This window comes from Gadus macrocephalus, chromosome 3, assembly GCF_031168955.1.
Source record: "Gadus macrocephalus chromosome 3, ASM3116895v1".
Classification (NCBI taxonomy): Eukaryota; Metazoa; Chordata; class Actinopteri; order Gadiformes; family Gadidae; genus Gadus; species Gadus macrocephalus.
Window position 1 is genome coordinate 239,689 of NC_082384.1, and position 27,254 is coordinate 266,942.

The 27,254-nt window shown below is 43.1% G+C and overlaps 3 protein-coding genes and 1 long non-coding RNA gene across 10 annotated transcripts in view; 3 read left to right on the top strand and 1 right to left on the bottom strand.

Annotated features, from left to right (window-relative positions):
• LOC132453279 (NACHT, LRR and PYD domains-containing protein 12-like) overlaps positions 1 to 27,254 on the bottom strand; it is a 410,038-nt gene that overhangs the window by 231,781 nt on the left and 151,003 nt on the right. The window contains exons 1-5 of one of the 4 annotated variants that reach the window (XM_060046079.1): positions 17,793 to 18,517; positions 13,456 to 13,552; positions 13,120 to 13,236; positions 11,978 to 12,091; positions 11,787 to 11,903 (exon numbers count right to left, since the gene is read on the bottom strand). In XM_060046079.1, the coding sequence (XP_059902062.1) occupies positions 11,787 to 11,903; positions 11,978 to 12,091; positions 13,120 to 13,236; positions 13,456 to 13,538 (431 nt within the window). In that variant the 5' untranslated portion in view covers positions 13,539 to 13,552; positions 17,793 to 18,517. The other 3 variants (XM_060046080.1, XM_060046084.1, XM_060046072.1) reach the window with 3 other exon arrangements.
• LOC132453282 (NACHT, LRR and PYD domains-containing protein 12-like) overlaps positions 1 to 27,254 on the top strand; it is a 208,066-nt gene that overhangs the window by 83,058 nt on the left and 97,754 nt on the right. The window lies entirely within an intron of this gene.
• LOC132453337 (stonustoxin subunit beta-like) overlaps positions 1 to 27,254 on the top strand; it is a 186,500-nt gene that overhangs the window by 48,153 nt on the left and 111,093 nt on the right. The window lies entirely within an intron of this gene.
• LOC132453346 (uncharacterized) lies at positions 18,327 to 18,684 on the top strand. Its single transcript, XR_009524642.1, has 2 exons — positions 18,327 to 18,468; positions 18,511 to 18,684. It is a non-coding gene; the product is annotated as an uncharacterized LOC132453346 (long non-coding RNA).

The window sequence follows — 27,254 nt, forward strand, 5'->3', positions numbered from 1 at the left end:
GGGGAAGGGCCTCAGGCCTTGGATGCATGTCCTGTAAAGAAATAATCTATATCTATGTATATAATAATAATAATAATAGCATACAAAAAAAACAAAAAAATAAAAGCCCCATAAAATGTATTACTGCACCATTGTACAGACAAAGTATGCACGTCAAACATCTGATTGAACCCAACCTATCATCAATGTGGACTTGGGTGGGACCCATCCGATGTTTGAGGTCCATACTTTGTCTGGGCCCAGGTGAATTTATAAAAAGTATGTACGTCAACATCTGATGGCACCCGACCAGGTCGACATCAATGTGACATCACACAGGAGGGAAACCCCAGCTTTGTCGGAGCCCGGGTGAATTTAAACAAAGTAGTCAAACATCTGATGGGACTCAACCAAGTCCTCATCAGTGTTGCATCACACTGAGGTGTGTAATGCTTTGTTTAAATTCACCTGCGCTTGGACCAAGCTGCGGTTTCTCTCCAGTGTGAAGTCACATCGATGTGGACTTGGTCGGGTCCCATCCGATGTTGGACGTTTCAATTCGTCTGGGCCCAAATGCCAATTCTTGTATATAAAATCGAATAAAAATATGTTTGCCGGCGGTTGTTTGAGGGAAAGTAATAGCTAAAACCTCTAAAATAAAGAAACTTAAAGCAGAGGCGTACCAGAACCACTCTTTAAGATTAAGAGAACTGGAACAGCAATATCAAAAGACAAACAACCCGAATATATGTAAAAAAATTAGGGATACCCAAACTAAGATAAATTATATATTAATGGACGAATATGGAAAAAAGAACATATTTATGAAACAAAATTATTATGAAATTGGCCCAAGAGCAACTAAACTCCTAGCAAAACGTAAACGGAAACAACAAGCAGTTAATACCATACATACAATTAAGGATCCAAGCACCAATGAGACGATAGACGAGCCGGAAAATATAGAAAGAGTATTTAGGGGGTTCTATGAAAAATTATATACACAACCGGCTGCTGCGAACGAGGAAGAAATTAGAACCTTTTTAAACTAATTGGATTTACCGTCAATTGGCACTTACCAAAATGAAAGATTAACAGCAGACATTACAAGGGAAGAGATTATTTATGCAATAAAATCATTGAAAAACAATAAATCTCCAGGGAGCGATTGTTATCCTGCAGAGTGGTACAAGATTTTGAAGGAGGAACTGCTACCAGCTCTCCAGACTTCCTTTAATTGGACTCTAAAAGAAAACAAAACACCACCAACATGGGCAGAAGCAATTATATCAGTCATTCCAAAACCAGGCGAAGATAAGGATAGATGTGAAAATGATAGACCGATCTCAATACTAAATTTAGATTATAAACTATAGACGTCAATTATCTCTAAAATAATAAATACCTTCATTACAGAATTAATTGACGAAACTCAAACGGGATTCATATCGGGCCGCCAAACCCAAGATAGTATACGCCGAACTCTACAAATAATTGACAATGCAAGAAGAGAGAAACAAAGCACTGTACTGGTTAGCATTGACGCGGAGAAGGCATTCAACTGTGTGAATTGGAAATTCCTTTATCAGGTGTTGGAACGATTCGGATTTAATACTAAATCAGTACAATTGATTAAAACACTTAATCAAAAACCCTCTGCTAGAATTAAAATAAATGGAAGTTTGTCCAAGAAAATATATCTACAGAGATCGACCAGACAAGGATGCTGTATGTCGCCGATCCTGTTTGCGATTTTTATTGAGCCCTTAGCTCAAGCAATCCAACAAAATAAAGAACTTAAAGGGGTCACGATTAAGGGTATAGAACATAAATTGGGACTTTTTGCTGATGATTTAATAGCTTTCCCCGAACAACCCAACACGTCGCTCCCTAATTTGATGAAGCTACTACACACGTATGGCCATCTGTCAGGATATAAAATTAATGTTTCCAAAACACAGATTTTATCGTTGAATTATACCCCACCAAAAGAGATCATGGAAATATATGACCTTAAGTGGAACCTAAAGTCAATTCAATATTTGGGCGTTACGATCACTAAAAACTCCACTGACCTATATAAAGCAAATTATAACAATTTAGATCAAGAAATAATAAAAGATATAGCAAGATGGTCTACCCTCCCACTTGATCTAAACTCAAGAATTGAGATAGTTAAGCTTAATATATTGCCCAGATTTCTCTATCTATTCCAATCTTTACCAATAGAGGTCCCCAGGGGTCAATTTGCTAATTGGGACAGAATGATTTCCAGATTTGTCTGGGGGGGCAAAAGACATAGAGTCAGATGCAAAACTCTTCAGCTAAGGAAAGAGAGAGGAGGTATGGGTCTTCCAAAATTAAAGGAATACTATTATGCTGCTAAATTGAGACCTGTGTACTGTTGGTGTAGGTCAGAATTTAGAGCAAAATGGAAAGACATAGAAAGAGAAGTAAACCAAATTCCAATTCAACATTTCATTGGAGATAACAAACTATACAAAGAACTAAAAAATAAAATGGACCGAACAACAGTACACACGCTAGGTCTATGGTTTAAAATGTTGAAAGTATATAAGATTCAGAATGACATTAATATATTAAAATGGGTAGCACATGATATAAATTTAAAACCTGCATTGTATGATCCAGGATTCAAGCACTGGGTAACAAAGGGAATAACAACTTGGTGTGTTTTGGTAAAAGACGGGAGGCTGGAGAGTTTTGAAAATATAAGAAGAAAATATGAATTGGGAGCTCATGAATTCTATAGATACCTTAAAATGAGGGACTATTTCAAAAGGGAAATCGGGTCAGATTCTCCCAAGGAGGTGAACGGTGTCATCCAAATCATAATAAAAGCATATCAGGAAAGTAACATAAGAATAATTTCGGCAATGTATAGAGTTTTGAATACTAACGACAAACATTCAACTAAATATATTAAGACGAAATGGGAAAAAGAACTCAATGTACAAATTTCAGATGAAGATTGGCATGATATGTGGAGGGTACATCACTCGTCCACAGTTCACGAACTTGGAGGGAATTCTCATGGAAGAATCTCATTCGTTTTTTTATAACACCAAAAGTGAAAAGTAAGCAGCGACAAGAGTCAGAAATGTTGGCGGGAATGTGGGTCTTACAATGTGGACCATGCACATATTTTTTGGAATTGTCAGAAAATAACTGTATTTTGGGAAATGGTTTGTAAAGTATTAAAGCAAATACTAGGATATGAGGTCCCCAAAAGTAGTTTGGTGCTCTATCTATGTAAATTTCAGGAAGAGAATATTATTGTGAGTGTTATATATTTGATAAAAATACTGCTGGTAGCGAGCAAGAAAGCTATCACCAGACATTGGTGTAAAGAAACACCACCAACGAAGACTCATTGGTTTACTATTGTTGAAGAGATAGCTGTAATGGAGAAACTGACACACAAACTGAGACTTCAAGAAACACAATTCGACTGTAAATGGGAAAAATTGACACTTTAAGGACTCAAAATGAAGACATTGGATTGGAACAGTAGTAGATAATTACAAACTCAGGATATGAGAATATGAAGGTACTTCCCAGGCAGGTTTTTCTTGTTTTCTTTTTCTTTTTAAATTTCTATTGCCATTCCATTTGTTGATGTTGATATAATGTTGTCATGTTACTGTGAAAAACTGTCAATAAAGATCTAAGTGACAAAAATAAATAAAATATGTTTGCCAAAATCTTCATCCTCTACACACTCTATGACACACACGTGTGTGAGTGTGCACACACACAACAATAGCAGGTGGTGGAAGAAGAACCTGAAAGCCATGAGTCTTCCCAGAAAAGGGCCCTGGTAAAAGTAAAAGGCCCCCAATAGAATACGACTTGAGTAAAAGTCTTCCACTATCTGATATTAATTGCACATAATATCTTTCTGATATTATGTGTACTTGAGCATGGAAATTAAAAGTACAAGTATTGTTAATAAAAAAAGCAAACCAATAAATGTTTTCCGATTTGAGATTTATTGGAACTTTGACAATAACACACACACACAGAGAGCGAGAGAGAGAAAGAGAGGAGAGAGCAACAGAGACAGAGAGACAGAGACAAAGAGTAGGCACAGCAATTGTCACAGCATTGTCTGTGTCGTTTCACGTCGTATTCACTGTGAAATGGAAAAATGACTCAAGCAAACTTCACACAAAACTTTACCAGACTCGCCTTGCACTCGTTTCACCAAGGGAAAGATAGTTTCCCAGTCTTTATTGTAGCTGCATTCCTGTTCTTAGCCGTACGAGTCGTGCTTTCCTCCGTCTTGTGCTGAAGGCAGTTTGACCTGAGTTGCATTTTTTCTTGTTGGTGGGCGTGCCCTTAACCTGCGTCCGCGTCCCATTTTGATTGACATGATCAATCGGCCCGCCCCGCCCCCTGATGAAAGCCCTCATTGAACTAAATTGAGATTCTGAAGCCCTGTTTACACGAAGGGAAAACGCAGATATTTCCACGCGGTTTGGCCTCTCATTTACACGAAAACACAGTTTTTGTCACAGAAAACGATCATTTCTAACAACTCCGGCCAAAGTGGAGATTTCTGAAAACGCTGGTTATGTGTTGTCGTGTCAACGGGGGGAAACAGGGTTTTAGGTTCTGAAGCGTCACATTATGCGCCAGGAAATGCTTAACGTCATATGAGTGCCCGATGTCAAGTAGGTCTATCTGCAGCCGGAGCCACTTGCCAAACACGCCCATTGCTTTGCCAAACACGCCCATTGCTCTGCCAGACACGCCCATTGCTCTACCGAAACGTCCGTTGCTCTGCCAAACACGCCCATTACTCTGCCAAACACGCCCATTGCTCTGCCAAACACGCCCATTACTCTGCCAGACACGCCCATTACTTTGCCAAACACGCCCGTTGTTCTGCCAAACAGGTCAAGTCTATTTTCGGAAATGTAGGGGGATATATGAGTGGCCCCACGTCGAATGGCATGACCCAAGATACGTCCGACAGAGAAAGCGCGCAAATTCGAGCAAAATATGTTTGACAGTGGAAGGATTTACATGGTTGCTTGGGTTATAGACTTCAAGACCATGTTCAAGACCCCCCGGCCCCCCCCCCTCTTTCTCCTTTAAGTTTGGCGCCGAACAACTCGGCCCATACCAAGTGTGACAGGATATTGTTGGTCAATGAAATGATTGAATAAATGTTCAACATGCATGCATGTAGCCTACTACTTTGACTTTCTAATCTTCTGGCGAAATTACCCAGGTTAAGTGTAAATATTAAGCATATATAAAGCACATACGTGCCTTTTTTTTCATAAATATCCTTAATACATAAAGCGGTGCAGTAAGAATTAAATGACGTCTTCCAAGTAGCTCTAAGCACTGCTTATTAATATTAGACCAAACAAGACTCGTAATGGTAGGTAAAACAATACTTTATTAAAGCATGCAATTGTGTTGTAGAACAAAATAAAAAGAAAACGTATGAAGTGCTTGCATGATATTGAAGCCTACAGCGATCATTAGTTAACCTTGTCATTTGTTTACCCAGGTGCCATAGCAACACCATTGCTACCTCTCATTGGCTGAATCTTTGAGAACGTTGTAGACTCAATCAATATAAGGTCGCGGGGAGACGAAGCTCTGTTGGTTTGTATATTTTATTTACGTGACCATATTTTTGTTTTATGTAAAAAAAAAAGAATCAAAGAACCAGGGGCCGTATTCACAAAGCATTTTATCTTACCGCTAGGAGTGCTCCTAACTCGCGCTAAAACATTTTACGTAGGAGTTTTTTCTTAAAAGTTATTCACAAAGCCGCTGAGACCTACTCTTACTAAGGATAAATCACAAAGAGTGAACTAAGAGTGATGCGCCGTTGCTATGGATTACGTCAATTCTCGTGCACGAGTTTAGAAGCAGTCAGTTCGGTGATTGGTTGTTCAGACGAGCCCACTGAATCACCGAAAAACAAGGAAATAGCCTAGGCTAGAAATGAATTCCTATTAAGTAGTTATAGTGCAGTTAGCAGAAAAAACAATGACAAATTTGTGCAGACCACGATAATGACGTTGTAGCCTGCACGTTCAAGAGAGAGAAAGCAAACAATAAAAATACGTAAAATTTAAAAGAAAATAAATGTTATGAAGTGTTGACTGATTTGTGCCAAGGTGTTTACCTAAAATGTGTTTTCAAAGTGATCCCTAAATGCCGGCCAAATTCATTGTCATGTTGATCGCCATCATCATCATCATCATCATCATCATCATCATCATCATCATCATCATCATCGTCTGGCTGTGGAATGTTCCTCCGCTTGCAGAGGTTGTGTAGAATGGCACATAGGCCTACAGTAATGACTGTGCTTGCCCTCTCTGGGGTGAGGCGTATTTCGCCGTGGAGGACATGAACCGACGTTTCATCTGCCCAATTCCCAGTGTTGTATAGTAGCGAAGTAGAAATACTTTGTTACTGTACTTAAGTAGTTTTTTTGGATATTTGTACTTTACTTTACTACTTATATTTCTCTGTACTTTTACTTTTACTTCGCTACATTTTGCGAAGAAAACGGATACTTTTACTCCGCTACATTTCCCTTGAAACCTTCGTTACTCGTTACAAAATCAACTCATCTTTAGAAAAAAAAAAAAGAATCATGAGAGATATGAGAATAACGTCGGGGACTGTGGTAGAACACAGACTGCAAGCCTGTTTGGCGAATCAGCTGTCCCAGCGCACATTCGCAAAGCCCCCTTGCTTAGTTACTGTTGCTACGTCGATCAAAACTCCTACGACTGTCAACACACAAATGCATGGCTAGGACGAGGGCAAGGGCTATCAAAATTATACTATTTGTATCAGGCTGGTTTGTACACGCAGTATTACAACACTATCTTATACACTTCAATACGCTGTATATGTGCCATTTTTGCTACAAAGCTAATTTAAATACCCTTTTTGGGCAGGGACTTAAGTTTTCCGAAAATCCGCGATCCTGGATGACACCAAAATCAATATTAAGTAACGTGTACCAGCGCTTGCGGGCTTAGTGATTTTTTTTTGGAGTAACTCCGCGAAAGCATCCAGATCATGGCAAAATGGACTGCAATATGCAGTGGAAGGATGTTTTCAAAAAAGATCAACAACGAAGGGGAAACAACAATAATCGAAGTAAAATCATACAGGTCTCAATCAAAAAATTAGAAACTTCACGACCTCAAAATAAATACCACCAGCACAACATTTTAAACTAGTAAGGTTCTTTCACCGCTGGGTAATATTTGTATATAATATTTCAAGCTAGCTAATAACCTATAAAGATTATTTATTCTTATTCCATCTCTGGCGAGGTATCTATCTAGCCAGTTAGTGCTAAGGCATGATTGGACGAGGGCAGTTATAGGGAGGAGTTTTGATAACGGTTACTTGTACTTTTACTTTCAGTACTTAAGTACATACAGAAAAGTACTTTTGATACTTAAGTACAGTAAAGATCAGATACTTTAATACTTTTACTTAAGTACTATTCTAAAAGGTGACTTTTACTTTTACTTAAGTAATTTTCCAGTAAGGTATCTGTACTTTTACTTAAGTATGGCTTTTGAGTACTTTATACACCACTGCCAATTCCTCTCTCCACAACATTTTGTGTATGTTTGTGTGCTCTAGCATATATGGAAGAAATCAGTAAACAATAATAAATATGAATTTAACAAATAAAAGGCGTCAAAGAGCCAATACGATGTGTTTTACACGTAGGACTAAGCGTAATATGCGTAATCACTTACATGTTATACTGTAACTGTGCTCCCGGTTGTGGATTGAGGTAGGGTGTCTAGAGCCACGTCTTGCATGGATAGTCACTGTCTCCCAGCAAGTGACACCCAACTGGTACTTCTCAAAAAGCTGCCTCAGACCGCTCTCCATTAAAATGCGCGAATCATGGGTAGCTGAAGATCCAGGCCACTTTGCAACAACATCCAGGCTATGTTAAAATTTGCATCAAAAACAACCTGCGTGTTGATGGAATGCACTTTCTTCCTATTGACGAACACGTCCTCGTCTTTTGATGGCGCAATTATTTTTATGTGCGTCCCGTCAATAGCACCGACCACACCGGGCATACCTGCAATTGCCATGAAGTTGGCTTTGATCCTGTGTAATTGTTGCATGTCCAAAGGAAAGTTTATGGCACGGCTGACTGATGGTTGCGATATTTTTAAATCGTCGGCATTGCAAAGTTGCATTGCACCTGTTGCTAAATAACGTAGTATGGCCAAACATTTTATTTCGGGACTAATCGGATTATTCCTGTTAGTCGGGGATGTTATTGCATTGCGATTAACTCCACAACAAGTTTAATACCCTAACATTTCGTCTCGCAGGCATTTACGATTCTTTGTGAATAGGTCTTACTGAGTTAGGAGTCCTCTTGAGGACTTTTAAGCTCTCCTAGACTTAGGTGCTACTTTTAGGCCTAAAATACTTTGTGAATTGCTCTTAGTGAAAAAAGTTAGGAGTCCTAAATTTAAGAGTGACACGCCCATTATTTTTAGGAGTTACTCCTAAATTCGCCAGTTAGGACCTACTTTTAGCCCTAAAATCCTTTGTGAATACGGCCCCAGTTCTCTTGTTTTGGGGAACAGGTTCTTGTCGTTCACGTTCGTGATTCGTTCGTTGTGAACTCATCCTTAATGGCCACCATGTTTGGCAAGTGGCTCCGGCTGCAGATAGACCCTACTCCCCAGGAGTGGCGCATACTTCCGCAATCCACCAGTGCTCAGAGGCCAAGCCTGGTATTGCAGCTGTTTAAGCTGGGAGTGGACGGGGGTCCGTCATTTCATGTGGCCCGGAAGTAGATATCGCCGTCCACTCCAATACAAGTGGGGAACAGGATAGTGTCTCCGCAAAAAATGTCTGGATATCAATCAAAGGCTCATAATTACCTTCATGCCATGTCCTAAAATTATTTTATTTTTTTCTTTCCAAAACGCCACCTTCAAGCGTTTTATTAGCCGTTATCTCGCTGGGGAAGAGGGGTGTGCAGCTGAATGGAGTCGTAGTGAAACAAATGGCATCCGAGAGGGCCTAGTCCCAACCCTGTCTCATCAAAATTACGTTCCCAGAAAACTATTCGGCATTCTCAATTACGTTTGACAAAAAACGTATTTTGTCCGTGATTACGTTTTATTGAACGTATCGCAAATACGTTCGTTCTCAGCCTATTTTTTTGCCATTTATATACTTCTAGGATTATGTTTGGTTGAAACGTATCCCAGATATGTTGAATGTCAACGTATAGCACATTATTGTCATTAAGGCATATTTCCCATTCGGGGAACGTTTCATTTAACGTATTTAGTCTGAAACACGTATCTTGGCCGTGAATACGTTTTATTGAACAACCAACAAGGTTTTAAAATTCATAAATTCCTGGTTATATAGCCTTCAATACATGAATTATAATTATTTGGAAACTTCCCATCACTGCCAGTACGGCGAAGGTGACGGTGATGCAGGGTTGCGATCTTCACGGGTTGTTTTAAAAACGGATTCGCGGGAGTAAACCTCAAAGGCGCGGGTCACGGTTCTCTTGGGTATTTCAAAACCCAGCGCAGAAACAGTTAGGGTGTACTATGTATTGTATAATCTTCTTGAAAACTCAGAACTATTAAAAACCAGAGGATGGGCGGGGTGTGGCAGTGGACACACACACACACACACACACACACACACACAAACACACACACACACACACACACACACACCAACAGTGGCGTGCACAGACATTTTGGGGGGCAGGTGCTCAGGGGGAAGGGAAGGGCACTTTTTAGCGCACGCGGAACACCTTATTATAAAAAAGTTACACGCACATGTTGAATGAAATTTTACTTTTATTTGTATCATTCTCTACACGTGAGTTTCCTATAGAAAAAAGTCACACCACCAACAGATAAAATCCACATCCTATATTAACTATATACAGTCATTGTTAAGTCCCAAGATGAACTCTAGACATCTCGGCGAAGTAGATAAACTTCACTTTGCCCTCCACTGTCTTCTGTTTACCCTCCACTTCTTGCTGCGTACTGCTTTAAAGCAGCATCCTTCTCTACCGAAATAATTTGTAGCCTAATAAGCCTATGGTCGTCCTTGCGTTATCTGTCATTGGGCTACACAGCGTAAAACTTTATCAGGTGACCAGTCGGCTAAAAATGCTTAGTTGTTTGTTGCTGTATGAGACATTTTACTGCACAACAAAATGATTAGGCTACACGTTGGGCTTAGAGGGCAAACAATCCGATTTTACTTGATCTGTATGTTACCTGGCTGGTGGGAACACGGGAGAAGATGCCTGTCTGCGACCGTGCCTGCTATGCTGGAGACGCTTCTGTTTACTGAAGCGCATGTGGTGCCCTGCGCGTGCCAGCGCGAGTGCACGTGACAAAGGAAGAGAATTGAGTCTGGTCTGTGCAAGGGGGACGTGGCTCATTTTTGGGCATTGTTTCAGTCGTTTTTAATCGCTTAGGTTTTTAAAAGATCATTTCAAAACCGGCCTCAGTAAAATGTTAATAATATAAAAAAAAATTAAATTAAAAAAAAGTTTCAAAAGGGCATTTTCGTTGATAAAGGGCAAAAGTCCTGGTGCGTTAGCACCATCTAGTGTCTATGTGTGCACGCCAGACACCAACCCGGTATCACGCCAAGGCGTGAAATAGATACGTTGGTCCACATCGCAAGGCGTGTTCAGGGTCACGCTTTGCCTGGCCAAAGCATGAGGAGTACAGGCTTTCTTCTCCATTCTAAATGAATGGAGGAATAGCACAACAGGGGGCGAGACGTTCGCCTAGCATTTGGTGAAATTGTTACGTATAGCCTATAATCAATTTAATCTTTATTATCTGAATGAGAAATGCAATATTTTAGGACAGATACACCATTAAACGTGTTTCTAATAAAATTTCTAGCGAGAAATATACCTTTTCCTTGCATCTCCAGTCAGTGAATGTGCATGATCTTTATTAATCTTTATTATCTGAATGGGAAATGCAATATTTTTGGACCGATTCACCGTTAAACGTGTTTCTAATAACATTTCTAGCGAGAAATATACTTTTTACTTGCATAATCTTCAGTCAGTGATTGTGTCTGATCTTCAGTTTTATAGTTATTAGGAAGATTTTATCGGCTCGCTCGCATGTTTCAACAATGTCAGGTTGCAAGGGACGCTGCTTTCGCTAAACTAGAAGCTCACGTGTTTCCTGCGTTTGTGTTATTAAACCGTTACTTTATGTAACTTTTAATGCCTATCATCTTGTTCGAAACACGTATATCTGACCCAGCCAACCCAGTCGCCAAAGGCATACGTTGACAACGTTTTCCTGAACACTGGATTAAGTCGAATTTCAACATAAAATAGCGTGTTATACACACACACACACACACACACACACACACACACACACACACACACACACACACACACACACACACACACACACACACACACACACACACACACACACACACAGGCAATTATATTTCCCCAGACTTGTAGATATCAGCATCAGTAGACAACAACCAACTGGTCTTTTTTCATCATCTTTTTTAAACCCCTACCTCTCCTCTTTGGAGGGGCGTCCATCTTTAAAGTCCCATGGTGCATCCATAGACCAGTCACTCTTCATGGAGACACAGCTGGGTCCAGGGGAGTCTGCTCTCTGCTGCTGGACTCTTCTAGAAAAACAAGCACCAGGAATAATGGATGTTTGATAGAAGCTGTACCTTTATAATATATTATGAATCCTCACCTCTTTTCAATAGATTGATTTCCATCTTTAAACCCAACAGGATGATCCATAGAGCGGTCACTCTTAATGGAGACACAGCTGGGTCCAGGGGAGTCTGCTCTCTCCGGCTGGACTCTTCTAGAAAAACAAGAACCATGATTGATGGATGTTTGATAGTTGGTGTTTCTTTAGGATCTTTGATGAATCCTCACCTCTTCTCAATAGACTGATTTCCATCTCTAAAGTTAAGAAGACGTCCCATAGAGCTGTCACTCTTCATGGAGACACAGCTGGGTCCAGGGGAGTCTGCTCTCTGTTGCTGTACTCTTTTAAAAAACATGAACCAGGATTTCTGTCAGTTTGATAGAAGCTGTACCTATATAATCTCTAGGGCTGTCAAGTTCTGGTCGGTTGGTTGATCGGTATGCACTTGTTAGACCAAATTCCCTTTGGTCGGACTATGGCTGGTGTTCCTTTCATCAGAACAAAGAGCTTCTTCATCCATTATTTTAGGGTTGGGAGGGGCAAATGCAGACTGATTTGTTTTATGTTTGAGTGACGGTCTATATTGTGTTAGAAATAACATTAATTATGAATAAATTAGGTTGAAGGCTCTGTAGTTTCTGTTTTAATAATCATATGGTTTAATAAACTATAAGACTTATAAGACAAGAGGTCAAATCCTCAGGTTCCTCAACGTTGAACTGGCCCATAAGGAAGACCGCTAGTCCTAACTTACTGAACCTTTACTCCGCTACTAACTCATTGATTCCAACCAAGTCATCGATCTGGCAGCATTTGGTTAAAAAGGACGACAAAAAAGCTTGCAAAGTGTAGAGTAAGTTTGTGGGCAGATCAGCTAAAATGGTGGCATGAGTACTTTTTTCTTAATATTTCTGTGATTCTTCAACCCCCTTCGTGTTTAACGCTCGCTAGGCTTTGAGTGGGAACACATCAGAATTGGCTTCTTGTCACGAATCCCAGCAGCATCCAGTGGGCCCCGTTATATTACACACAGATAAAAGCTCTAATCAATTCTTCGGTGGTGTCGTCTATAAACGACGCTGCCCGACGCTCCGTGGCTCGTCCGCTGTCTGCTTCATATTGAAGCTCTGCCCTAACCGAGTGGACTCGGACCGAGAGGGGGTCTGAAACCCACTGCCCTTCTCCAAACAGCCATTATGTGATATTGAGACTAGCAGGTAGAGTACAACGCACTGTGGTAGATTATGTTGATCCAGAGATAACGTGCACATTGTTTTATAATCATCTTTTCACCATCGACCAATCGATTGGTCAGAGTTGGTTGAATTTAAGACTACAGCCCAAATCATCATCTCTAATCAATGCTTACCTTTTCTCAATAGACTGAATTCCATCTTTAAAGTTAAAAGGAGGTTCCATAGAGCGGTCACTCATCATGGAGACACAGCTGGGTCCAGGGGAGTCTGCTCTCTGCTGCTGCTCTGGGCTTCAACACACACACACACACACACACACACACACACACACACACACACACACACACACACACACACACACACACACACACACACACACACACACACACACACACACACACACACACACACACACACAGCTTTTACTCAGACTAATGATGGAGTCATGATGTATCACTGCTGAGCTCTGAGATGGACAGCAGTCACAGACAGAGAGATCCTCTTCTTACCTCTTAGCTTTGCTCCGGTGGCCATGTTCCCCAGACAGAGCGGTCTTAGAGGTAGGACCCCCCTCCTTTCTCTCCTCATCCATAGTAGAATGGAGACCTGGACACAATTCAGTGTACTCAACCTTTTGTTCACATGGTGTGTCACGTGTTCTGCACTCCTGCATATCAAATCGTTTGAGAATCTTCTCAGTATACCTCTGTTGTGACATGGTTACACAATCGTCAGTCTGACTGAAGTCTATGCCTAGAAAGTGTTTCAGCCTGCCTAGGTCCTTCATCTTAAACCTGGTGGAAAGCATTGCCTTCACCTGCTCTAGACTTATTGTGTTGTTTGCTGCGATGATGAGATCATCCACCCAAATGACAATAATCACCTTCCCTCCCTGCGTTGACTCTTTTGTGTACACACAATGATCTGCTGGGTTCTGTGTAAAGTTGTCATTTACCAAGCATTTGTGTAACATTTCATTCCAGTTACGTCCCGACTGTTTCAAACCATAAATTGACTTCTGTAATTTACACACTAGATTGTTTCACCCTTTTTCATAACCTTCAGGTTGTTCCATGTAAATGTCTCGGTCAATGGGTGCGTGTAGATACGCCGTCTTTACATCCATTTGGTGTAGTACCAAGTTCTCTTGTGCTGCCTTTTGCATGACTACACGCACACTGGTCATATTTGCCGTGGGGGAGAATGTCTCACAATAATCTATCCCCTCTCTCTGGCTATACCCCTTCGCCACAAATCTGGCCTTGTACTGCTCACACCCATCACCACCCTCTTTAATTGAGTATACCCACCTACCTCCCACTGTCTTTCTGCCCTCTGGCAATTTTGTCAGGGTAAAGGTCTGGTTCTCCTCTAATGACTGCATCTCCTTGTCCATTACCCTCTTCCATTTACCTGCTTGTGATGATGTCATAGACCACACCACACACTTCTCGGTAGCATAATCACAGAGATAACTTGGGGGCTTACGTTTTCTAGTGGGGTACCTCCCACTGCTTGGGGCCTGTGGTGTCACCCTTTGGTGCTCCTCGCCATCATCCTCTGGGGATTGTGGACTGTCAGTCTGTACGTCTGTGCTCTGAGCACTGGGCTGTGGTGCGTCGGTCTTGTCACTATTTACAATGGGGTCAAGTCCTAAGTCCTGAGCCTGAGTCTCGCTGTCACATGTGGTCTTAGTGATAAACTTGACCAGTCTGTGCTTCTGCACTTTACCTTTGGTGGAGTAGTAAACTAGATAGGCTGGGCTGCCTTTGTCGTGCCCTACGAAAAGACCCTTCTCACACCTGGGATCTAGTTTACCCTTGTCTTGTATGTACGCATAACACTCTGACCCGAATATGTGCATCTTGGCTAGATAACACTTCTTCCTTGTCAGTGCTGTGTATGGTGTTGTGCCTATGCGCTTGTTAAAGCATCGGTTTCTGGTGTATGCTGCTTCCTGAACGGCGTAATGCCATAGACTCTTAGGTAAGTTGCTGTCAATGAGCTTACACCTTGCCATCTCAGAGAGATGAGTGAGAGTGCGCCCTTCCCTCTCAGCTATCCCATTCTGGTGTGGGGAGTAAGGACAGGACGTCTCTTGTCTGATCTTGTTCTTTCGCAGGAGTGTCTTAAACTCTCTGCTTGTGAACTCGGTCCCGTTGTCTGACCGGATGCATTTCACACTGCCATAAGGCGCTATGTCAGCCAAGAACTTTTCAGTAGCCAGTACGGCATCACTCTTTGCTTTGAGAAAGTATGTGAATACTACTCCTGTGCACACATCTGTGAAAGATTGCATGTACCTCTAACCCTCGATTGAACCATTGGTCACTGGACCAGCTAGATCAGTGTTTACCAACTCCAGTGGTGTTTTCACCTTGTCTGTTGCATTTCTGTATCTCGTCCGAGTAAACTTCCCCTCTATGCACACATGACATTCCTTTTCAGGCTTACGCTTTGCACCCTTAATGTGCATGCCTAGGGTTACATCCTGCAGTTTCAGAATGTCATCATAGTTACAATGCCCCATAATTTCATGCCAGGTTTGAATATCATGGCTAACATTGCACATATCATTGTAATCACACTTGGTTTGCAAGTAGTACATTCTATCACACACTTGAATGCTAAACCTTGCACCATCATGCGCTACAAGAACATCGTTACCTTCCTCGAAGAGTACCTTGGCACCGTGTGCAGTGGCACACTTCACGGAGAAGAGTTCTTGTGGGAACGAAGGGGTGTACAGGGCGTTCTTGAGAGTCACTGTACTTGTTCGTCCGTCGCTGTCTGTGAGACACACCTGTGCGTCTCCTCTGCCTTCTGCCAACCCGAATGTCCGCCTCCCGTCGGCCAGCTCCATGCTGTGGCTCTCCAGCTTGAATGTGCTGTCGAAGGACTTGAACCGGCTCCTGTCGTTCAGCATGTGGGATGTCGCGCCAGTGTCGACGATCAGCCCTTTTCCCTCAATCTACCGCTGCTGCGCTGGCTTGCAGGTGTCCTCGGTCTCTGCCCGGAATGTGAAGTCGACTCTCGCGGGTCCCCGCGCCTCGATCCGTCCACCATTCGCTGCCCGACCGCCACTGCTACCACCGCTGCTGCCGCCGCCTCTGCTACTGCCACCGCCGCTGCTGTTGCTGCTACCACTGCCGCTGCCGTTGCCACCACCGCCGTGATCTTCAGCGCGAGCACACCTGGACCTTTGTGCACGCTCTTTCTTCCTGCAGGCGTTGTCGCTGTGGCTTGTGCTTTTGCAGGAACCGCACCAAACTTTTCTTGTGCACTCATCTTTTCGATGTCCCCTTTCACCGCACCGCCAACACGCCATCTCTGTCGAAGATCCGCTGTTCTTTTTCTTCAGTGCTGCGCGAGCCTTCAGCACCCTTTCTCCCGCCATCTCGGCTACTGGCTCAGCATCCTCCGACGCCTCGAAGTTTCGCAGCTTAGCCTTGAACTCCGCCAGTTTCATCTCCGCTGAACCGTGGGTTACCATCAGCGTAAACGGCTTGTAGTTCTCTGGAAGTCCCCGCATAATCATAGCCATCATCAACCCCTCACTCGGTGCCTCGCCTGCACCTCTGAGCGCTGTGAAGATCTGCTCTGCCCGGATAATGTACTCTGTCACAGTCTCAGTGTCCGCTTTCTTCAGCGAGGTTAACGTTATGTATAACGAAACAATCCGTGGCCTACCTTTGCCAATGTAGTGCTCTCTCAACACTTGCAGACTCTCGCGTCCCTTATTTTTACAGTCTCTGAATATCAGTCCCAAACTCACGTTATCCAGCAATGGCGCCAACCAACAGTAAGCATCAGCATTCAGCTCCTCATCCTTGGCTCGTTCTTCAGCCGTCAGCGGTCCACCAGGCTAGTTCAGAATAGTCTCTTTTAACCCGACACGGTGCATACAACACAGCATCCGTTCTTCCCAGAGCTCATATTCTTCGGCCCTACCGTCAAACATCGGCCACTTTGCCTTTTGATGTGCCATAATCCTCAGCTTTGTTAGCTTCCCGGTTTTACCGCGCTAACTAGCTAACACACTTTTGCTGATTAGCTAACGTTCGCCGCCACTTTCCGTTGTTGCAACTATCGTCGTCGTTACTGGGCCCATAACCTGTTAGCAGGAGCACTACTAAACACAGCAGGAGTCCAACAGTGCAACAACAGAAAAGTAGACGAGACGAGTTTTACTCTTCAGCCTCAAGGCATATTTATTTTATAGTGAATAACTAAACTGCTCTTCCAGCCTTCATGTTGGGAGCGGGCCAAGAGAATGATCAAGTCCAGAACATTCATATTTATAGGGGGCATGACGTCACCAATCATATCACATCTCTTATCAAACTGATAACACCCCCTTGTGGTGTGGAACAGATATACAGTACAGAATACATCACAGTCAATCATACATACTTATGTCAACAGGAACAAAGTCTGAATTCTGTCACATTACTGAACCACAGATTCAATATAGATCAACTGGTGAAGCTCAACACATCGCACAAATATATAACTTTTTTAAATATCACCACATTGAAAGGACTTCTTTCACGTCCTGCCTTTAATTCGGAGTAGCATCAAAACAAACAAATCTCTTGAATATTGAACGCAGTGTTCAATTTACCACACGGGACAGAAAAGCAGTGAAACATGAACTAATGTATTCTCTACAATGTATTCTCTTCTCTTTAATTGATAAGCGATACACGGAGACCTATACCAAGATGAGATCAGTATTATATACAGCAACCTAAAGACAATATTAACGCTAGTAAACTGGTTGTTCATTATCATATACATAACCTAAAAACAATATAAATGCTAGTAAACTGTCAGCCTACCTTACCTTATCGTATCTACTCCGGGATTATATTGCGTCCATACGGTATAAAGTTGTAAAAGTTTAAATGTAAGGGAAGAAACGGAGGTTAAAGTGTTTCTAAAAGTTAATCAGGTGAAAGGAAGTGAAAGAAAGGCTCTTCGCTGCGACACCGTTGACTCGCAGTGGAAAAAACCCGGGACACGCCTCTCTCAGCGCGGGCACGTGATTTCTGTGAAAACGAATGTTATGAATGCAGTGCTCGCGCACAATACACATCACACACACACACACACACACACACACACACACACACACACACACACACACACACACACACACACACACACACACACACACACACACACACACACACACACACACACACACACCAAACTGTTGGAACGGGAAGTACTTCAGGAACCGAGAGAGGAGAGATAGAGAGCGAGAGACAGAGAGACAGAGAGAGAGTGAGACAGAGAGAGAGTGAGACAGAGAGAGAGTGAGACAGAGAGAGAGTGAGACAGAGAGAGAGTGAGACAGCGAGAGAGTGAGACAGAGAGAGAGTGAGACAGTGAGTGAGCAGGAAGAAGCAGAAGAGATCTCAAGTTAGTTTTCTCTCTGTGAGGAACAAGCTGTGAGGGTCTGGTCTGAGGAGAGGGTCTGGTCTGGGGGGTCTGGTCTGAGGGGTCTGGTCTGGGGGGTCTGGTCTGAGGAGAGGGTCTGGGGGGTCTGGTCTGAGGAGAGGGTCTGGGGGGTCTGGTCTGAGGAGAGGGTCTGGGGGGTCTGGACTGAGGAGATGGTCTGGTCTGGGGGGTCTGGTCTCACACACACACACACACACACACACACACACACACACACACACACACACACACACACACACACACACACACACACACACACACACACACACACACACACACTTTATGTACTTTATTTGATTCCACATTACAAGTTAATATCATTTTAGGAACCAAATGTGATGAATTATCCAACAACTATTCGACCAACAAACATCTTGTTATGGGAACATTAAGGGTACAGGAAACATCTCCTTTTCCAGATGAACATGCTCCCTATAACAGCTGATATTGAGCAGTACTTAGCTAGCTGTCTGGCCCTTCTTTTACTTAGTCCACTGATGTTAAGTCCACTGACCACCAGCCTATGCACATAGCCTAGACTGCCAAAGACAAGAACAATGAGGACACATTTATAGCCACAGCTTTCAATGGCAGATGTTAGAGGATGGTATTTCAGTTTTTTTTGTACAATAGGATTCCTCCATGAACAGGTCAAAGGCACAGGCTACTTCAAAGAGTCTGACTATTTTTTCCTCTTGTGATATGCAAATGATGTCTGGTGTGTTGGGAATTCCTGAAAAGCAGTTTGTGGATGTGTTAAACCAGTGGGACTTGACAGAGGTATGTTTGTATAGTTGTTCCTGAGGAGCACAGGGGATCTGGGCAGCGATGAGGTCCACCAGTCTGTCATGTCTGGCAATATACAGTCCTTTGTAGGAAGGGCAACTGTTCATGATGTGGGCTACTGACTCCAGCTGTTGTGGTGGGTCATGTAGCATGCAAAAGGGGGAATGAATAGATGGAAACCAGAGGGAGAGATTGTATTTTGTGGGGAGAACCTGTAGGCGTGCCTTCACACAGAAGATGAGTATCTCATCACTGATGGTGGCATTATTGTAAATGGCATGTGATGTGGAGTGATCTGCACAGGTGAGTTTGGCTAATTTTCCTTGAAGTTTAAGGCTGGACCAGTACTCCATATTGTGGCCCCTTTGGATGGTAAGAAGGGTTTGCCTGGATGTTGATGGTAACAGGAGGTGGGTGATGTTATTGTGTTGCAGCCTGGCTTGCACTGTGATTGATGGGTCATCCACCACTGCATCGGTGACCTCTACTGGTTGGTGGTTGGAGGTCCATTTTAGCTCGGTGCCTGTCCTCCAGCACAAATCATTCAGGAGTACACGCTTTCTTCTCCATTCTAAATGAATGGAGGAATAGCACCAACAGGGGGCGAGACGTTCTCCTAGCATTTGGTGAAATTGTTACGTATAGCCTATATTAATCTTTATTATCTGAATGAGAAATGCAATATTTTTGGACAGATACACCATTAAACGTGTTTCTAATAACATTTCTAGCGAGAAATATACCTTTTCCTTGCATCTCCAGTAAGTGAATGTGTATGATCTTTATTAATCTTTATTATCTGAATGGGAAATGCAATATTTTAGGACAGAATCACCATTAAACGTGTTTCTAATGACATTTCTAGCGAGAAATGCACTTTTTCCTTGAAAAATCTTCAGTCAGTGAATGTGCATGTACGATACGATATAACTTTATTAATCCCCCGTAGGAGAAATTTGTTTGTTGCAGCAGCAGTGGAAGGACACAGGACAAAATAACAATGTAATAAATACAATAAATAAATAAATAAATAAATAAATACAAAGTGCTAATGCATAAGGAGACGCTTATAGTTAATAGGGACAAAAACAAGACAAACAGAAACAACATCAAGATGGGTGATGCATATACACATATATACGCATACCTAAACACACACACACATGCATATGCAAACACATAGACATTCACAAACACAATCATCATCGGGCACTGTTGAACAGCCTAATGGCTACCGGCACAAAGGAGCACCTGAAGCGCTCCGTCTTGCACCTGGGGAACATGAACCTGTGGCTGAAGGTGCTCCCCATCTGCCACAGCTCAGCATGGAGGGGATGGGAGGGGTTGCCCATGATGGACTTGAATTTGTCCCTCATCCTCCTCTCCACCACCACCTCCAGACTGTCCAGCTCAAGTCCCACAACAGAGCTGGCTTTCCTAACCAGCTTGTTGAGTCTGTTTGACTCCCCAGCCTTGATGCCTCCTCCCCAGCACGCCCCAGCAAAGAACAGCGTGCTGGCTACCACAGACAGATAAAATGTCCTTAGCAGCCTGCCACACACGTCAAACGACCTGAGCCTCCTGAGGAAGAAGAGTCTGCTCTGACTCTTCCGGTAGAGGGCCTCTGTGTTGTCAGACCAGTCCAGTTTATTGTTGATGTGTACTCCAAGGAACTTATACGAATCCACCGTCTCAATTTCAACCCCCTGGATGGTAATAGGGGTTGGGGGCTTCCTCTTCCGGCGGAAGTCCACCACCAGCTCCTTGGTCTTGCCGATGTTGAGTTGGAGGTGGTTCTCCTCAGACCATCTGACGAAGTCCTCCACCACACCTCTGTACTCGTCCTCCCTGTCCTCACTGATGCAGCCCACGATGGAGGAGTCATCTGAGAATTTCTGGAGATGGCAGGTTCCAGAGTTGAAGCTGAAGTCAGAGGTGTAGATGGTAAAGAGGAAGGGTGAAAGTACTGTTCCTTGTGTGGTAGAAATTACTGATTATATTCTATGGTAAACTGTGATTATTATGAGGTCTTTATACCTAATAGTGGAAAACACACGGTGCCTAGGTGTCTGGGCTTAGAACAGATGGAGCCCCCCTAAAAGGAGCAGGGCTATCTTTGGGCTATCTTTGCTGACCATTTGTTGTCTATTTGCTGACCATTCAGGTTAAGATGGATTTATGACTGAATGGAGGCAGACACCTCAAGGAGAAGCTGCTCTGTTTGTGTGTATAAAAAGACGCCGCAGTTTTTGAACGACAGTGACTCTTAAGACCTACTCGGCTGTTATCGTTGTTGTTTTTCTTCACGATAAAGTCTTTTGTCAATTCTTGCTCCGGACCCCTCGATTTATTTTACTCTCTCTCTCTCTTGAATTAGTCTAAGTGTTTATATCTCGATTAATCTCCGACACATGATCTTTATTAATCTTTATTATCTGAATGGGAAATGCAATATATTTGGACCGATTCACTGTTAAACGTGTTTCTAATAACATTTCTAGAGATAAATATACTTTTTACTTGCATAATCTTCAGTCAGTGATTGTGTCTGATCTTTAGTTTTATAGTTATTAGGAAGATTTTATCGGCTCGCTCGCATGTTTCAACGACGTCAGGTTGCTAGGGACGCTGCTTTCGCTAAACTAGAAGCTCACGTGTTTCCTGCGTTTGTGTTATTAAACCGTTACTTTATGTAACTTTTAATGCCTATCATCTTGTTCGAAACACGTATATCTGACCCAGCCAACCCAGTCGCCAAAAGCATACGTTGACAACGTTTTCCTGAACACTGGATTAAGTCGAATATCAACATAAAATAGCGTGTCTCACACACACACACACACACACACACACATACACACACACACACACACACACACACACACACACACACACACACACACACACACACACACACACACACACACACACACACACACAACACACACACACACACACACACACACACACACACACACACACACACACACACACACACACACACACACACACACACACACACACACACACACACACAATGCATTTCGCTGCTTAAACAACAACAACAAATATTCCCTCAAATATTATTACTTTCAAAACATTGGCCAAAGTGGAATATCCTTTTTATTTGGGCTGCTTCTAGGACATTTTGGGTGGATTTTGAACGGTATGTGGGCAGGACGTTTTTTGCAGGACCTGGCAACCCTGCGCTGTTGCCCGAGGTGGTGAAATGCTCCGGAACAGATCTGGATCCACTATGGCCAAAAGACTTGTATGCCCCCCCTCCCCCCTTAAATAAATACTATGGCAGAATAAAGAATAAATTCATGCATTATCATTCAACTTGAACATGTGTTTTTACAGTATAGCGTGGTGGAGGGATGACGTATGTTGGCCAACCCGGAAGCGTCGCCCTGGGTTCCCTTGACAAAAAGCCAACGGGTTTTTCCATTGGATTTTGGATTATTGCAGAAAAATTAGCATATTTGAAGCACCCCCCCAAAAACTGATAATAAATAAATAAACAAAAATATCCTTGCTCCAAAGAACGAAATGTAAACCAATGCATTCTGAATGGGAGTGTTTCTCCGATTTTTCCAGTCTCACTCCGAGGACCTTAAAATATGAATCAATCCATTAGAAGTATGAAAATATCTTCTAGGTGGCCTAACGGGGCAAACAAGGTGTCCTTTGACATCTACGTTTCGAGGCGAATGCAACAGTGCCACACATGATCATATTTGAATATTTTCGGGGTAGTAATTAGCTGTCGATTTTGGAGGCCTTTATCAATAATAACCAGCTATAGATTTGCTTCCCGATGGAGATTTTTGACAAATTACATGTTATTTAGCATCTACACGTTAAGCTGAGTCCAATGAGATCAAGCTCGCCCTCTTGCTACACCGAGATCATGTCCTAGACCTAGGTGTACCATGTAAAATACATGTTACCATTTTCTAGAGTGTCATGCTTGGTGTCATTGGACTCAGCTCAACGTGTAGATGCTAAATAACATGTCATTTGTCACAAATTTCTATCGGGAAGCAAATCAATAGCTGCTCATTATTGATTAAGGCCTCCAATTTCGACAGCTAATTACTACCATTAAACTTGTTCGAATATGCTCATGTGTGGCACCGTTGCAATCGCCTGGAAGCGTAGATGTTGAAGGACACCTTGTTCGCCCTCTTTTACGCCACCGGGAAGATATTTACATGCTTCTGATTGACTAATGAATTGATTCAGCTATTCCCCCAGAAGTCTGGGGTCAAAAGGTCAAAAGGAGACGGCACCACGCCGCTTATGAGACAAAAGTTAATGTGTATTTCTCTCATAACTTTTTGTCATTATTAAAGAGAGGCCTGATTCTCAGATATGCAGGTTGGATGGCTACGGTGTAGGTCTGGGAAGAACTTCAGGCCAAAATCTTGCAAGCGAGCCGCTGGGTGCAGGTGCAGGAGATGAATGAGAGGGGACTGGGGGACACGGGATGGTGGAGAACGATAAAAAACAAATAAAATAAATTTAATTGAGGGCCTAGATAAAGGGGGAAGTCGCAGGAAGGGTCAATGGGGAGCCGGGAGGGTAAATGAATAAATTGGTGAAAGTAGGGGGGCCGATCGTAAGGTCGAATTGAACCGCAATAAAAATATAGCGTGTAAACAATGTTATTTTTGTACGTTGTACTACCATCAAACATCCAGGAGATGGAGCATGGAGAACCGTGGTGTTATAATGAATTTGGGTCACCAACAGGGGGTGCTAAGTGACTCCAAACCATATTAATGTTGGAGATCCAAGATGGCGGCCTCCGTGGGCAGAAACGTAAACAAAACATTAAATAAGAGCGGTATTAGGGGTCACAAAAATCCAAATGTGTGACGATAAATAGTAAAAGTAGAACACAAGACGAACCAGCGGAGAACAAAACACAAAAAGCTACAAATTGAGCCGAAAAACTTAAAAGAGTTCGGACCAAAATGGCCGCAGAGTGTTTTCGTTCCCCGTGGTCAGCAGGTGTCGCCAAATAGACCAAAACCATGCGTTCCTATTAAAACAGTGGGTCAAATCAATGTACTGTCGAGGTTTGAAGAGTACATTAAAGCACTTTTAAGGAATGATGTGGTAACGTGATCGCTTGAATAAATAAGAATGGCAGGGAAGGGGGGGGCACAGGACATCAATAGAATAATTACACTTGGATTAATTGCATTTGGAAACCATATTAAAAGTAATATTGTTTGTAAATAGGAATGTATGAAAAATAAAAAATAGGGGGACGAAGGGGGGCTGGGGCAGGGGGGCAGAATAAACACAAACACATGGTAAGAAAAATAAGAAAGGGGGATCCTTTGTGGGGGGCCGGGGGCTGGGGTGGAGGTCATGTAAGGGGGCCTTTGGGGGGTAGGGAAGGGAGAGGTTGGGGTTAGGGTCAGGGGTGGGAGAGGTTAGGTTTAGGGCCAGGGGGCGGGGTCAGGGTAAGGGCTAGGTAAGGGAGGGGGTTGGGGTTAGGGTCAGGGGTGGGAAGGGTTAGGTTTAGGACCGGGAGAGGGTCGGGGTTAGGGTTAGGGTCAGGTGAGGGAGAGGGTTAGGGTTAGGACAGTCAGCCATTAACGAGGCCACGGTGGCGTCGCTGGCACGGGCCATCATCAGGCGGCTCCCCAGGGGTCCCCGACCCACCCCAACGTTCAAACCAAGGGGTTGCATGGTCCCCAGCCTGTCAATCCAAATCCTCTCCGACCTGCGCCGTTGGGCGGCAGACCAGAAGGGGTTGGCTTCTAGCACCGACGCGGAAAGGGCCAGCCATCCGTGTTGTATAAAATGCGCAACCAAGGGTAGGTGAGCGTCTCTTTTATGTTTGATATTATGTCGGTGCTGGTGGAAGCGGACACGTACTGTGTTTCCTGTTTCTCCTACGTATTGGAGTTCACAAGTGAGACAGCGGATCAGGTAGACACAGTTCTTCGCATTGATGCCTGCGTGCCGTTCAGTGGGGAGAACATTCCCATTGTTTTGGTTCCGGGCCAACGGAATAAAATTATAAAAATACGAGAGTCTAGTGACTCTGGGCTCCGACAAGGGGCGCAGTTTGGCCCTCACCAGGAGGTCTCTAATATTTTTGTTTCTCCTGTAGGCGGCGATGATGCCATAACCCGGAAGGTAAGTGGTCGTGTCGAGGAGATGTTGGAAGTTCGACCTGACCAGTCGGGTCAGGCGAGCGGACGAGGTGGAGGAGGTCGTGATAAAGGGGATGCGTTGCCCCTCGAGTATGGAAGCATATATGTAGCAAAATTCAAATGGCAATGCAATTTGCAATTCAATAAGTAATTACGTTATGCAATTGACAATGCATTATGCAATTTCATAATGTAATTTGTAAATACGTTATTCAAAGTGTATTTTAATATGCAAAGTGAGAATGCAATCCTCAATTAAATTTGCAAAAGTTATAACAATAAAAATACAATAACATTTTGTCAAATTCTTTGAGTTCCTTTATTCAAATTGAAAAGCTATAGCGTCCCCGTGATTGCAATCCACTTCGCCACGCTCCGTGTGTTGCGATATTCAAATGACATTTCAATCCGCAAAACGGAATACAAAACGGAATCCAAAGAGGAAATCCAAAGAGGAATCCAAAGAGGAATCCAAAAAGTCAATATGCAAAGTGGCAAACGTATCAGCCAATCAGCGTCTGGGCGGGAACTACTTCACTTTCTATTGTGTCTGACTCTGGTCTGACTGTTTTATGTGTGGGGGGAGGGAGTTCCAGAGCCTGGATGCTGAACAGCTGAATGACCGGGCACCCATTCGTAATGAGTCGAGATGTGGGGATACATAGTAGTCCAGCAGAGGTTGAGCGGAGGGAGCGGGAGGGAGTGTATTCTTGGAGGAGGTCCCAGAGGTAACTGGGGGCTAGGTTGTGGAGAGCTTTGTAGGTGAGGAGTGGGTGGAGACGGTGGGTCTCCCGACCCTATGTTTCGCACCCAGTACCTGTAGCACTTGGGAAATCTTTGTGTTTACCACACTGGCGTCAAAATGTACCAGTGAGGATAAGTCGTCTATCCTATCTCCCAGAACACGCACTCTATCTACCGCATCTGTGTCTTCAACACGATTGTTCTCCACATCATCGGCCAAACTTCGGAGCGTATCAATAATCTCCATTGGTGACCATGGACCTGACACATACGAACTAGAAGTGAACAAGGAAATTACGAGCAAGTGACGTAGTTCCCACCCAGACGCTGATTGGCTGATACGTTTGCCACTTTGCATATTGACTTTTTGGATTCCTCTTTGGATTCTTCTTTGGATTCCCTCTTTGGATTCCGTTTTGGATTCCGTTTTGCCAAATCTTTTGCAAAGCGTTCGTTTTGCGGATTGAAATGTCATTTGAATATCGCAACACACGAAGTGTGGCGAAGTGGATTGCAATCACGGGGACGCTATAGCTTTTCAATTTGTATAAAGGAACTCAAAGAATTTGACAAAATGTTATTCTATTTGTATTGTTATAACTTTTGCAAATTTAATTGAGGATTGCATTGTCACTTTGCATGTTAAAATACACTTTGAATAACGTATTTACAAATTACATTATAAAATTGCATAATGAATTGTCAAATGCATAATGTAATTCCAAATTGCATTGCCATTTGAATTTTGCTACATATATGCTTCCATACTCGAGAGAAGGACGTGTGAGTTTAAAGGTTTTAAGGGAGAGACGGCGGGCCGATCGCGAATATCCCCTAAGGGCGAGGGCGTCAAACAGAATTTTAACTGCTTCCCAGAAGTCTGCAGTTCTGGAGCATATGCGCTCAAAGCGCAGGAGTTGCGGTTTAAGGAGCCCCGCGAACGTGTGCCTAGGGTGGAAGCTGCTTGCATGTAAGAGCTCGTGTGTGTCTGTGGGCTTAAAGAAAACTTTCACGTCTAACATGAGGGACGTCATGAACTGTGGGCCTTTGAACGTGGTGGTATCGACAAAATCAACGGAGGAAAAATGTTTGCATGATTTGAGAGTAATGGACGGATCGTGCGTGTTTAGGAT